Here is a 15,025-nt window from a genome sequence, read left to right as displayed (position 1 = left end):
TTAAACCCTATAGTATACTACATTAAACCCTATAGTACACTATATTAAACCCTATAGTACACTATATTAAACCCTATAGTATACTATATTAAACCCTATAGTATACTATATTAAACCCTATAGTAAACCCTATAGTACACTATATTAAACCCTATAGTATACTATATTAAACCCTATAGTATACTATAGTAAACCCTATAGTACACTATATTAAACCCTATAGTATACTATATTAAACCCTATAGTATACTATATTAAACCCTATAGTAAACCCTATAGTACACTATATTAAACCCTATAGTACACTATATTAAACCCTATAGTATACTATATTAAACCCTATATTAAACCCTATAGTAAACCCTATAGTACACTATATTAAACCCTACAGTATACTATAGTAAACCCTATAGTGCACTATATTAAACCCTATAGTATACTATATTAAACCCTATAGTACACCCTATAGTATACTATATTAAACCCTATAGTATACTATATTAAACCCTATAGTATACTATATTAAACCCTATAGTATACTATATTAAACCCTATAGTATACTATATTAAACCCTATAGTATACTATATTAAACCCTATAGTATACTATAGTAAACCCTATAGTACACTATATTAAACCCTATAGTAGACCCTATAGTATACTATATTAAACCCTATAGTACACCTTATAGTATACTATATTAAACCTTATAGTAGACCCTATAGTATACTATATTAAACCCTATAGTACACCCTATAGTATACTATATTAAACCCTATAGTAGACTATATTAAACCCTATAGTAAACCCTATAGTACACTATATTAAACCCTATAGTATACTATAGTAAACCCTATAGTAGACCCTATAGTATACTATATTAAACCGTATAGTACACTATATTAAACCCTATAGTATACTATATTAAACCCTATAGTAGACCCTATACTATACTATACTATATTAAACCCTATAGTATACTATATTAAACCCTATAGTAAACCCTATAGTACACTATATTAAACCCTATAGTATACTATAGTAAACCCTATAGTAAACCATATAGTACACTATATTAAACCCTATAGTAAACCCTATAGTACACTATATTAATCCCTATAGTACACTATATTAAACCCTATAGTATACTATATTAAACCCTATAGTACACTATATTAAACCCTATAGTATACTATATTTAACCCTATAGTAAACCCTATAGTACACTATATTAAACCCTATAGTATACTATATTAAACCCTATATTAGACCCTATAGTATATTATATTAAAACCTATATTAGACCCTATAGTATACTATATTAAACCCTATAGTAGACCCTATAGTATAGTATATTAAACCCTATAGTAGACCATATAGTATAGTATATTAAGCTCTATAGTAGACCCTATAGTATACTATATTATATGACATTTGAAATGTCTTTATTCTTTTGGAACTTTTCTCATTTTAATGTTTACTCTTCATTTTCTTAATGTTTAATTCACTTTTGTTTGTTATCTAGTTCACTTGATTTGGCAATGTAAACACGTTTCCCATGCCAATAAAGCCCTTGAATTGAAATGTAATTGAGTGGAAGAGGGAGAAAGAGAGAGAGGGAGAGAGAGAGAGATCTTCTGCACAGATTGTACCAGACCTGGGCCCTGACAGTTAATCTCAGTAAGACCAAAATGATGGTGTTCCAAAAAAGGTCCAGTCTCCAGGACCACAAATACAAAAATTCCACCTAGACACCGTTGCCCTAGAGCACAAAAAAAATGATACATACCTCGGCCTAAACATCAGCGCCACAGGTAACTTCCACAAAGCTGTTAATGATCTGAGACAAGGCAAGAAGGGCCTTCTATGCCATCAAAAGGAACATGCAATTTGACATACCAATTAGGATCTGGCAAAAAATACTTGAATCAGTTATAGAACCCATTGCCCTTTATGGTTGTGAGGTCTGGGGTCCGCTCACCAACCAAGAATTCACAAAATGGGACAAACACCAAATTGAGACTGCATGCAGAATTCTGCAAAAATCTCCTCCGTGTACAATGTAAAACACCAAATAATGCATGCAGAGCAGAATTAGGCCGATACCCGCTAATTATCAAAATCCAGAAAAGAGCTGTTAATTTCTACAACCACCTAAAAGGAAACGATTCCCAAACCTTCCATAAAAGCCTTCACCTACATAGAGATGAACCTGGAGAAAAGTCCCCTAAGCAAACAGACCCCACAGAGCCCCAGGACAGCAACACAATTAGACCCAACCAAATCATGAGAAAACAAAAAGATAATTACTTGTCACCTTGGAAAGAATTAACAAAAACACAGAGCAAACTGGAATGCTATTTGGCCCTAAACAGAGAATACCTGACCACTGTGACTGACCTTTGACTATGTACAGACTCAGTGAGCATAGCATTGCTATTGAGAAAGGTCACCGTAGGCAGACCTGGCTCTCAAGAGAAACCCTATAGTAGGCCCTATAGTATACTATATTAAACCCTATAGTATACTATATTAAACCCTATAGTAGACCCTATAGTATACTATATTAAACCCTATGGTAGACACTATAGTATACTATATTAAACCCTATAGTACACCCTATAGTATACTACATTAAACCCTATAGTAAACTATATTAAACCCTATAGTATATTATATCAAACCCTATATACTATAGTATACTATATTACTATTATATTAAATATTATATTAGTAGTAATAATAAAAATAAAAATACTTTTTTCTCTGTGCTGCCGACAACGCAGCTTTTAAAGACAATATCCCTGCGGAGCTTGTCTTAAGTGTTATTACCTTTAAAATAATGCAACTTTGATTTAATCCCAATCAGAGTCATCTTGTGTTCAGGTCTTCTGGTGTTCAGTGTGCATCCATAATGGAACCCTATTCCCTACATAGTGCACTAGAGGGAACAAGGTACCATTTGGGACACAACCAAGATCATCTTCTATTCAGGTCTGGTTGTAGTCTTCTTGGTTCTGGGTTTGTTGACTGTGCTATAGAGCACAGAGGGGTCCTCCTCAGCTTCTTGTGCTGGAGGTCTGTTATGAAAGGAGACACAACAGTCATCATCAATCTTCACTTCTGGGGTCTCATTTTAAGTAATCATGTAGATGTTAATACGTTTAAAACAAACAACTGCTGGTCTGCATAACAACTAATTTATGCATAACAACTAATTTATGCATTCCTAACTGTCAAGCACAAGTACCATCTAATAAAAAAATATCTTGAGATGTTGTAATGGCTGGACTTGGTCACCGGATGGCAGCACTGGGGGGGTTGAATTTCACAATGTCGTAATGGACATCCTCATCCTCTTTCTGGGGTTGAGACAGTTGGACAGTGGAGTACAGAGGCACTTCCTGGTTATTGGAGCAAGAGAGGTGGACATTGGCATAGTGAACATCACCCTGCTCGTCTGTGCTGCAGTGGGGCCATTGTCATACACTGGACTGAGTCTCCCTGGAGAGGAGAAACGACAGACAATAGAAGCATACCTTGGGACTATTCCATTGGTTCCATTGTGCCAGGCAAGATTAATCGAGTACTGATAAAAAGATCTGAAAGAAAAATACTTTTTGACCTGAACTCACCTGTCCATTCCCTGCTGTGTCCCTTGTGTCAGATTTGGAGGCTTTCTTCATGTTAAAAATAAATAAATAAATGAATGATTCATAGAAAAACAATCAAGTTAGTAACAAATCAAAATGATAAAGTGAAAGATAAGTCTTAGAAAGATGCTCACCTGAACCACATGAAGCCAGAGAGACAGAGGATGAGAACCACAACTACAATTCCTAAAGCTGCATTCTTCTGTACTTCTGTATGTCCCATCAGCTGCACTAAAGCCTGGTAAAGGGTTTTACAATAAATATGTCTAGATATTTTTAGAGCAAACTTATTCTAGAAGAGGCCTCTGGTCCATATATTAAAAAAAAAACATATAAATGAAATTAGAAGCAGATGTTGTTGAGCAGATAATGGATTCATTTTATTGATCAATTGAACACATGAATACACACCTAGTATTGCTGAAATATTATTCTACATTATACAATTATTTAATGGATAATAGGAGTTATTTAATTAATTAAGGTACAGCCCTGAATACCCCCACCCACATCAACATCCTCCTCTACACACAAAGGCTTCACTATGACATTTTCTATGATGACATTTGGCCATTTAGACGACATGTTTGTGCTTTCTGGTGTTTTTTCAGTGACCCTGAATGAGCAAAGCTCTTTCCACAAAGACAGGAGTAAGGTTTCTCTCCAGCGTGTGAGGAGGAATTGAGTTTAATAAGCATACTGAGTAGAACATCGTTAGATACAGTCGCAAATAATAATATTTTTTAAGAGAAACGGGGCAGGCTGATAGGATTTAGTTCCTCGATCTCTGTTGCTGGCCAAAACTCCAGTACAGTAGGTGGCCTCATGCACCATAACGTTGGATGCTAACCGCCAATAAACCCCACAGAATAAGATCTATTTCATTGTTAGGGTGGCCACTTGAGTATCTAGTCATATGATGGATAATCTGACTTTCAAATCAGTGGATGTGAACAAGTGCACAATTTGGGAGGAAGGAGAGGTAATTAAGTAATATCACAGATTCCTGATTATAAAATCCAAACCAGTTTTAGCGTCAGATGTTTTTGGTCCAGCGATTTAAACCAAACACAGGAATGTGGAGGAGCAAAAATGATGAAAACTAGGCCTAGACATTTTATACAGCACAGCAGACCTATACTGTTAAAAGGAATCCAGACTTACCGGGTCCATCATGGAAGCTATTGTTTCTTACTAAGACAAGAAATGTGTAGGCTACAGTACATTTACTTTGTTTTCACAGCGTTCAGATAAGGATTAGGGGGTTGCCGGGAGAGAATTCCCCCGGGAGAGAATTCCAGTCTCAAGGCTGCAACTGATACACCCCTAGACCAGAGCAATCAAACATCTATTTAAATATCAAAACTCAATTAAGTTATGATAACGTAACGTCTCACATCTCATGTAGGCTAATCTTACTTCAGAAAGTTCCTGGATAAGATTTTACCTGATCTATAAAAGTCGAGTAAAGTCAACAAAAATGTTCAACAACACCCCTTTCACTAAGAATCCTTTTGTCTGCTATCGTCTACTTTTACCTGACAGCAACTTGGAACAGAGTTCTATATTAGTCCAGATGTTCTCAAGGCTATTGTTGCATCTCCCTCCCTTCAGCCTTAGAAACATAAAGATAGACAACAAACTTTATAACTGGTGAAAAACTACACCTGATACTTCAATTAAGCAGGACAAAGTACTTATTATAACAGATGTGTAGCACTGTAAGACACGTGTTTCTCTGTTGATCGTTTTAAACCTGTTTTATTCTCAGGACCATGACTATAACATTGAGTGTTGGGACACAGGGCAACAACATATCCTGGTCTCTTCTACATAATACAACTAAACATTTAAAAAATACATATTAAAAAAAATGAATATGCAATCAGCAATGCAAAACAAGAAAACATGAAACCACATTGCAGATGTATGTTTTACAATTACATTTACATGCAAGCATTCGTTCCGCGTAACAAATCCCCAATAAAAAGTAGAATAGTAAGGTATAAGATATTATCAAGTGTATTTCCAGAGTGAAGAGAGAGAAGTTTGGTAGGAGACCTTACTGGCCGTGAGAAAACAGAAGAGTGTGAGGTCTGTGGTTGACATGACCTGTAAGTACTGATGGGCAGAGCTGGCTTCCTGTCCCCATGACACCTCTTCCTAACAACCAACACGATTCAAAATAAAAATGTGTGAACATGTTTTTGGAGAACACTTAATATACAATAAGGAAAGCTGAAAGATATCCCAATTTAAAATAAACGCAACAACATAATTTGACCACACTAATAGTCCTATGGCTTCTGTACTTCCGTATGTCCCATCAGCTACACTAAAACCTGGTGAAGGGTTTTACAATAAATATGTGAACATCTTTCAGGACCAAACTAATTACACAAGAGGCCTATGGTCCTTATAAAAAATGGGTTCTTTTTATAGATTTAAAAACATCAAATGAATGTGATAAGTAGACGTTGTTGAGCAGATAATGGATTTAATGTATTGATCTATTGAATACATACCTTTCTGGTGTTTTTTCAGTGACCCTGAATGAGCAAAGCTCTTTCCACATAGACAGGAATAAGGTTTCTCTCCAGTGTGTGTGAGCTGGTGTAAAGTCAGGGTGAAATCTATCCACACTGATCACAGCAATAAGGCTCCTCTCCTGTTTGTATGCGTTGGTTTGTAGTCAGATTTCCTGACGCCATGAAGCTCTTCCCACAATGATCACAGATATATGGCTTCTCTCCTGTGTGTATGCGTTGGTGTTTAGTCAGGGTTCCTGATCGATTGAAGCTCTTTCCACACTGATCACAGCTATAAGGCTTCTCTCCTGGGTGTATTCAGTGGTGTGTAGTCAGGTGTCCGGATAGAGCAAAGCTCTTCCCACACTGATCACAGCTATAAGGCTTCTCTCCTGTGTGTATGCGCTGGTGATAAGTCAGGTTGGAATCTTGAGCAAAGCTCTTCCCACACTGATCACAGCTATAAGGCTTCTCTCCTGTGTGTATTCGCTGGTGTGTAATCAGGGCTCCTGAATGATAGCTCTTCCCACACTAATCACAGCTATAAGGCTTCTCTCCTGTGTGTATGCGTTGGTGTGTAGTCAGGGCTCCTGATTGATTAAAGCTCTTCCCACACTGATCACAGCTATAAGGCTTCTCTCCTGTGTGTATTCGCTGGTGTGAAGTCAGGTGTCCGGATAGAGCAAAGCTCTTCCCACACTGATCACAGCTATAAGGCTTCTCTCCTGTGTGAATGCGTTGGTGTGAAGTCAGGTGTCCGGAGAGAGCAAAGCTCTTCCCACACTGATCACAGCTATAAGGCTTCTCTCCTGTGTGTATGCGCTGGTGATAAGTCAGGTTGGAATCTTGAGCAAAGCTCTTCCCACACTGATCACAGCTCTATGTCTTCTCTCCTGTGTCTATGCACTGGTGATAAGTCAGGATGGAATCTTGAGCAAAGCTCTTCCCACACTGATCACAGCTATAAGGCTTCTCTCCTGTGTGAATGCGTTGGTGTTTAGTCAGGGTTCCTGATCGATTGAAGCTCTTTCCACACTGATCACAGCTATAAGGCTTCTCTCCTGTGTGAATTCGCTGGTGTGTAATCAGGGCTCCTGAATGATAGCTCTTCCCACACTAATCACAGCTATAAGGCTTCTCTCCTGTGTGTATTCGCTGGTGTGTAATTAGGTTTCCTGAATGATTGAAGCTCTTGCCACACTGATCACAGTTATAAGGCTTCTCTCCTGTGTGTATGCGATGGTGTCTAGTCAGGGATAATGAATGATTGAAACTCTTCCCACACTGATCACAGCTATAAGGCTTGTCTCCTGTGTGTATGCACTGGTGATAAGTCAGGTTGGAATCTTGAGCAAAGCTCTTCCCACACTGATCACAACTATAAGGCTTCACTCCTGTGTGAATGCGTTGGTGTTTAGTCAGAGTTCCTGATCGATTGAAGCTCTTTCCACACTGATCACAGCCATAAGGCTTCTCTCCTGTGTGTATGCGTTGGTGTCTAGTCAGGGTTCCTGATTGATTGAAGCTCTTTCCACACTGATCACAGCTATAAGGCTTCTCTCCTGTGTGTATGCGTTGGTGTGCAGTCAGGGTGGAATCTTGAGCAAAACTCTTCCCACACGGATCACAACTATAAGGCATCTCTCCTGTGTGTATCCGTTGGTGTTTAGTCAGGGTTCCTGATCGATAGAAGCTCTTCCCACACTGATCACAGCTATAAGGCTTCTCTCCTGTGTGTATGAGCTGGTGAATAGTCAGGGTGGAATCTTGAGCAAAACTCTTCCCACACTGATCACAACTATAATTCTTCTCTCCTGTGTGTATCCGTTGGTGTTTAGTCAGGGTTCCTGATTGATTGAAGCTCTTCCCACACTGATCACAGCTATAAGGCTTCTCTCCTGTGTGTATGAGCTGGTGTATAGTCAGGTTGGAATCTTGAGCAAAACTCTTCCCACACTGATCACAACTATAAGGCTTCATTCCTGTGTGTATGCGCTGGTGTGAAGTCAGGTTTCCGGATAGAGCAAAGCTCTTTCCACACTGATCACAACTATATGGCTTCTCTCCTGTGTGTATGCGCTGGTGTAAAGTCAGGTTTCCGGATAGAGCAAAGCGCTTTCCACACTGATCACAACTATATGGCTTCTCTCCTGTGTGTATGCGCTGGTGTCTAGTCAGGTTTCCGGATAGAGCAAAGCTCTTCCCACACTGATCACAACTATAAGGCTTCACTCCTGTGTGAATGTGATGGTGTTCAGTCAGTTTTCCTGATTGATTGAAGCGCTTTCCACACTGATCACAACTATATTGCTTCTCTCCTGTGTGTATGCGCTGGTGTCGAGTCAGGGTTCCGGATAGAGCAAAGCTCTTCCCACACTGATCACAACTATAAGGCTTCACTCCTGTGTGAATGCGTTGGTGTGTAGTCAGGGTTCCTGATCGATTGAAGCTCTTTCCACACTGATCACAGCTATAAGGCTTCTCTCCTGTGTGTATGCGTTGGTGTGTAGTCAGGGTGGAATCTAGAGCAAAACTCTTCCCACACTGATCACAGCTATAAGGCTTCTCTCCTGTGTGTATGCGTTGGTGTTTAGTCAGGGTTCCTGATCGATTGAAGCTCTTTCCACACTGATCACAGCTATAAGGCTTCTCTCCTGTGTGAATTCGCTGGTGTGTAATCAGGGCTCCTGAATGATAGCTCTTCCCACACTAATCACAGCTATAAGGCTTCTCTCCTGTGTGTATTCGCTGGTGTGTAATTAGGTTTCCTGAATGATTGAAGCTCTTGCCACACTGATCACAGTTATAAGGCTTCTCTCCTGTGTGTATGCGATGGTGTCTAGTCAGGGATAATGAATGATTGAAACTCTTCCCACACTGATCACAGCTATAAGGCTTGTCTCCTGTGTGTATGCACTGGTGATAAGTCAGGTTGGAATCTTGAGCAAAGCTCTTCCCACACTGATCACAACTATAAGGCTTCACTCCTGTGTGAATGCGTTGGTGTTTAGTCAGAGTTCCTGATCGATTGAAGCTCTTTCCACACTGATCACAGCTATAAGGCTTCTCTCCTGTGTGTATGCGTTGGTGTGCAGTCAGGGTGGAATCTTGAGCAAAACTGTTCCCACACGGATCACAACTATAAGGCTTCTCTCCTGTGTGTATCCGTTGGTGTTTAGTCAGGGTTCCTGATCGATAGAAGCTCTTCCCACACTGATCACAGCTATAAGGCTTCTCTCCTGTGTGTATGAGCTGGTGAATAGTCAGGGTGGAATCTTGAGCAAAACTCTTCCCACACTGATCACAACTATAATTCTTCTCTCCTGTGTGTATCCGTTGGTGTTTAGTCAGGGTTCCTGATTGATTGAAGCTCTTCCCACACTGATCACAGCTATAAGGCTTCTCTCCTGTGTGTATGAGCTGGTGTATAGTCAGGTTGGAATCTTGAGCAAAACTCTTCCCACACTGATCACAACTATAAGGCTTCATTCCTGTGTGTATGCGCTGGTGTGAAGTCAGGTTTCCGGATAGAGCAAAGCTCTTTCCACACTGATCACAACTATATGGCTTCTCTCCTGTGTGTATGCGCTGGTGTAAAGTCAGGTTTCCGGATAGAGCAAAGCGCTTTCCACACTGATCACAACTATATGGCTTCTCTCCTGTGTGTATGCGCTGGTGTCTAGTCAGGTTTCCGGATAGAGCAAAGCTCTTCCCACACTGATCACAACTATAAGGCTTCACTCCTGTGTGAATGTGATGGTGTTCAGTCAGTTTTCCTGATTGATTGAAGCGCTTTCCACACTGATCACAACTATATTGCTTCTCTCCTGTGTGTATGCGCTGGTGTCGAGTCAGGGTTCCGGATAGAGCAAAGCTCTTCCCACACCGATCACAACTATAAGGCTTCACTCCTGTGTGAATGCGTTGGTGTGTAGTCAGGGTTCCTGATCGATTGAAGCTCTTTCCACACTGATCACAGCTATAAGGCTTCTCTCCTGTGTGTATGCGTTGGTGTGTAGTCAGGGTGGAATCTAGAGCAAAACTCTTCCCACACTGATCACAGCTATAAGGCTTCTCTCCTGTGTGTATGCGTTGGTGTGTAGTCAGGGTGAAATTGTGAGCAAAACTCTTCCCACACTGATCACAACTATACGGCTTCTCTCCTGTGTGTATCCGCTGGTGTCTAGTCAGGGTTCCGGATATAGCAAAGCTCTTCCCACACTGATCACAACTATACGGCTTCTCTCCTATGTGAATGCGTTGGTGTGTAGTCAGGGTTCCTGATCGATTGAAGCTCTTTCCACACTGATCACAGCTATAAGGCTTCTCTCCCTTGTGTTTCCGTTTGTGTTTAGTCAGGGTTCCTGATTGATAGAAGCATTTCCCACAATCAAAGCTGGGGTAAGGCCTCTCCCCTGTATGAATTTTCTGATGACATTTTAAGGTTTTAGATGCAGTGAAACTATTTCCACACTGAGAGCAGTGATACGGTTTCTCTCCGGTGTGAATCCACTGGTGAATTATCAATTCCCTCTGTTTAGCAAAACCCTTCCCACAGTCTGAGCAGCAATGATGAAGTTTCTTCCCTACACCTCTCTGCTGGTGTTTCTTGAGGTGTTCTGATCCGGATAGACTTTTCTCTGTCTTGTCAGCATCATGTTGTTGTTGAGGCTCCCCAGATGATAAGCCCCTCCCACTGAGAGAGCAACGATTAGGGCTGTCCCCTGTGAATCAAAGACATTGAATTGTTAGATTTTGCAAACATGGGCCCATAAATAGATGGGTCGTTCCACGAAATGAATGCCTTTTACGTCCCTTTTATATTTGTTCAGTAGAAATTGTGCACCAATATAACATTTTGAATCTCTGTTATATTAAATAAAGTGCCCATTAAAACAGAACACATGGACAATTAGATTAATTCGATTTTTATATGAATAAAGACTTGCTAAAGTGACAAAATTCTGCATTTTGACAAGTCCCTCCGACAACCCTGTGTAACTTCTAGAAAGATTTTAACCCACCTAATACAATAATTTCTCCAAGTTTTAACATCAGTGAGTACGGTTACATGCGCAGAATAATATGATTATTATGAATAGTCAATTAGTATAGGAGTTTGATTTAAACGTTGACATGCTTTGAATAATTTCTCTAATAATCCTGTTTACATGGACACATCTGAAATCAGGCTACCTGATGGGACTTTGATTAATGCAAAAAAAATTGCCAATCTAAATAAACGTTTTACCACAGAGGCCATGTCATTTTTTGGAAGCATATTTAATTCTGAGTTTGGACAAATAAAGTTTGTATGTGAAAACTATTTCTAAGCTGCATACTTTCAGTTTTTCTGAACTCACTGCACCCGATCAAAAGAAGTTAGCTTGCGCCGCTTGTGCTAGCACATGTACAGATTAAATACACCGCTATAACTCTGATTAAAGTGTTGACATGTCCTAATAATTCTAAAGATTGCTCAGAAAAACAGGTGTTTTTAAAGGCGTATGCTTACTTCGGTTATGACCTCACGCCAATTAAGATAAGCAGAGTAAGGTGTTTACATGACTAATGCCATACTCGGCCTACTGCCATAATCAGTTTAATAGGAAATTATTAGTGTGCATGTAAAGCCCTAGTTATTTGGTTACTTTGACAGACATTTCTGAAGATCATGTATTTCATGTGATTAGTGATTAATTTACATCTATCCCTCATTTTAAGTTCAACCCTGTTACATGAACTGAACTCTAGTTTTAATATGGTGAAACTATTCAATTTTTGCAAAAGAAACATTGAATATCTAATAGTCAAATCATAGAGTAAAAGCAGGTGAGCTGGTTGTAGTCTTTTGTCAATTCTCTGGTGTTTTGTGGTGGAAAACTGAGCAAGTGAACCCTTTTACCCATAAATTGACATGGTAGAAATATTTTAACAATTATATTTTTTTGTGAAAATTGCATTTAATTGCCACTCCCTGTTGCATAAACCTAGCTTCCATTATCCCTGTCATATGCGAATTTGCGGCTGATTTAAAGGACTATTTGACCAATGTAAACTAGGGGTTTTGTTGTTTTCAGTAGTCCCCTGTTACGATCAACATAGGCACTTACTATATTATTTCTTTTTTATTTAACCTCTTGAAATGGGAAAACATGTTTTTTATGAAGTTGAACACCTGCTCTTTATGACAGAACGTTACAATTTGGTGAAATCAAACGTTTCTGGGACCAAGTTATACTTCTCAAATTTGAGTGGAATGACAAGATATTTTCATCAGTATATAATTAGTCAATTAATTGTTACAGAAGCAGACTGCAGTCTGATCCACACACCATGCTTCTTACTTAATGAAATCAAATCTCCATCTTCCTTCTCTTCTCCTTCTCCTCTCTCAGTTCCACTCTGCCCCGGTGTTTTCCTGCAGTCGACCAGACCCAGCAGTAAAGTACCGGGAGGCGGTCGACCTGGGGACTCCTGGAGGGTGGAGGGGGACGGGCTAGATTTGTCCTGTTGGCCGCAAGAAGTATTCTACATAGATTAACATTAAACCAAATATTTCATTAATTCAGTCTAAACCTCTGATTTGGGTGCATCCCTCGAATATCTCCTTTATACTGAAATGTTCAATCGTTCACTACAACCCACAAATCTAAGAGCATTGGATTGGTGGAGGCATGGGCTAGTTTCCACCCATAATTCTAGTTTCCACCATAATTCTTATACCAGTAATTTCCGTTCAAACAGCGAGGAAGAGGCGAAGCGAGAGGGATAATTGGGCCCAAAATCTGGCTTCTGGTTTATTTGATGGAACATAAATTTCGTAACTATTAAATTGCTAGGAGTGTATTGGTAAAAGTAGGACACGTGACATCCCGGCACTTTATCTGGGTAGTGTCTGGTTGTCCCTACCACAAACAAAGTCATAAATCACGCCCATTTATACAATTGATCTTATTAAAAAGTAATTTTAACTCTAACCTAAACCACACTTCTAACCTTACGCCTTAGCCTAAATAAATAAAAATACGATATAGATATTTGACTTTGTGGCTGTAGTAAGTATATATGCCCTCACATTGGCTATAATGGTCCCACCTAATCTTGCCTCTTCCCGATTGCCTTCCATTTTTGAAGACATTTATTTTCTTTGTTAGAGCGGCCACTTGGGTATCTGGTCAAATAATGGATAATATGTTCTAAATCAGTGAAGGAATGTGAACACTTAGGGAGAAAGGAGAGATAATTAGGTAATAGTCACAGATTCCTAAACATTATATAGTAGTAGGCTACTTTGCTGAAGGAAAAAAAATCCCAACAAGTTTTACCGTCCATTTTTATTCTGTCCAGCCGTTTAAACCTAACACAGGAATGTGGACGATCAATGACGATGAAAACTAGGCCTAGACATTTTATACAACACAGCAGGTCTATACTATTACAACCAGACTTACCCGATCCATTGTGGAAGCTATTGTTTCTTTGTAAGACATGAGTTGTTGTAGGCTACAGTACAGTTAGACTACTTTCTTCTTCGCTGGGGTTTATCGGCGGTTGGCATCCAACGTTATGGTGCGTTATCGCCACCTACTGTACTGGAGTGTGGGCCTGAGACAGGAAAAAACTATATTCTACGTGCCAGCTCCGTTTTGCTTAAAAAATATATCAAAATATTTGAGACTATATTTAATAAAGTTCTACTCAATATACTCGTTAAACTAATGTCCTGTATCCCCTTCTCCCTCATACTAGATCTCAGCCTCTCTCTTTCCCTCTGATACTGCCCACACTGTAGTAATACATGCTCTACAGTCTCTGTTCCCTGGCAATAATCACACTTTCCTGTTGGATGCTTTACTATCATATTTAAAGTCTTATTCAACTAGCTGTGTCCCACCCTTAATCTTGTAAAAATAGCCTCCTCTCTTCTGTCCCTTCCAGCTTTCCTCTGTACTTGAAATAAATGCCTGCCCTTAGTATCTCTATTCCACTGCTCCTGATATCTCTGCACCATCCCTGTCCATATCAGGCTTTTTTCCTCTGCTTTGCTCATTGAAACTACAACATCAATATCCCCACTACTAAGTGCTTGTTCAGCCTGTTCATCTACTGTCTCGTTCCCCTCAACCCCCACATGGGCTGGAACCCAAGTAAATCTTATCTGTCTACCAATCTGTCTAATCCTGCCATGGGTTTGTAGTACCTCATAAAGCAGCTTTTGCCTGCTACGTGAGCTAAAGGACTGCAGACTTGTCAACACTGCACAAGAATCAGAGCAAATAACTACTCTGTCTGGCTTGACTTCCTCCACCCACTGCAAGGCCAACAGTATGGCCATCAGCTCCGCCGTATATACAGCCACATTCCTGCACTACAAATGTTGTCCCAGTTCATCCTGTCCATCTGTGTAAATGGCGTTAGACTACTTTGTTGTAGTGTTCAGATAATGACTAGGGAGTTGCAGAGAGAAAATTAAATTCTCAAGGCTGCAACTGATGAGCCCCTATACCTGAGCAGTCAAACATCTATTTAAATAATCTAAACTGAATTAAGTTAGGACAAATAAACGTCTCATGTAGCCTAATCTTACTTCAGAAAGTTCCTGGATAACATTTTATGTGATCTATAAAAGTTGAGTTAAGTCAAGAAAACGTTCAACAACACCCCCTTTCACTATGAATCCTGTTGTCTGCTATGGTCTACTTTTACCTGACATCCACTTGGAACACATGTGCGGCAGTACTGCGCTGGGTTGGGGAAGTTGGAAGGTGGACGGCACGGCGTCTCGAGCTGTGTTTTCTGTTTTGGCTGGATGAAGAAACATGGCGTCTCACAGACAGCTGT

The 15,025-nt window shown here is 39.7% G+C and overlaps 1 protein-coding gene across 1 annotated transcript; it reads right to left on the bottom strand.

Moving 5' to 3' along the window:
• Nucleotides 1-3,783: 3,783 nt before the first annotated feature.
• LOC311119826 (uncharacterized protein) lies at nucleotides 3,784-13,692 on the bottom strand (the record flags this gene model as incomplete). Its single annotated transcript, XM_084194484.1, has 4 exons — nucleotides 13,636-13,692; nucleotides 12,529-12,691; nucleotides 10,068-10,905; nucleotides 3,784-3,787 (listed from the first exon to the last, which is right to left on the bottom strand). Exons 1-4 carry the CDS (start codon nucleotides 13,672-13,674, stop codon nucleotides 3,784-3,786), a joined length of 1,044 nt encoding a protein of 347 aa, XP_084050610.1. The 5' UTR covers nucleotides 13,675-13,692.
• Between the last annotated feature and the right edge of the window lie 1,333 nt (nucleotides 13,693-15,025).

Source organism: Coregonus lavaretus (genome assembly GCF_964263955.1).
Source record: "Coregonus lavaretus genome assembly, contig: HAP1_SCAFFOLD_55, whole genome shotgun sequence".
Taxonomy (NCBI): domain Eukaryota; kingdom Metazoa; phylum Chordata; class Actinopteri; order Salmoniformes; family Salmonidae; genus Coregonus; species Coregonus lavaretus.
Note: the sequence above shows the minus strand (reverse complement) of the source record. Positions and strands in the feature narration are given on the sequence as shown.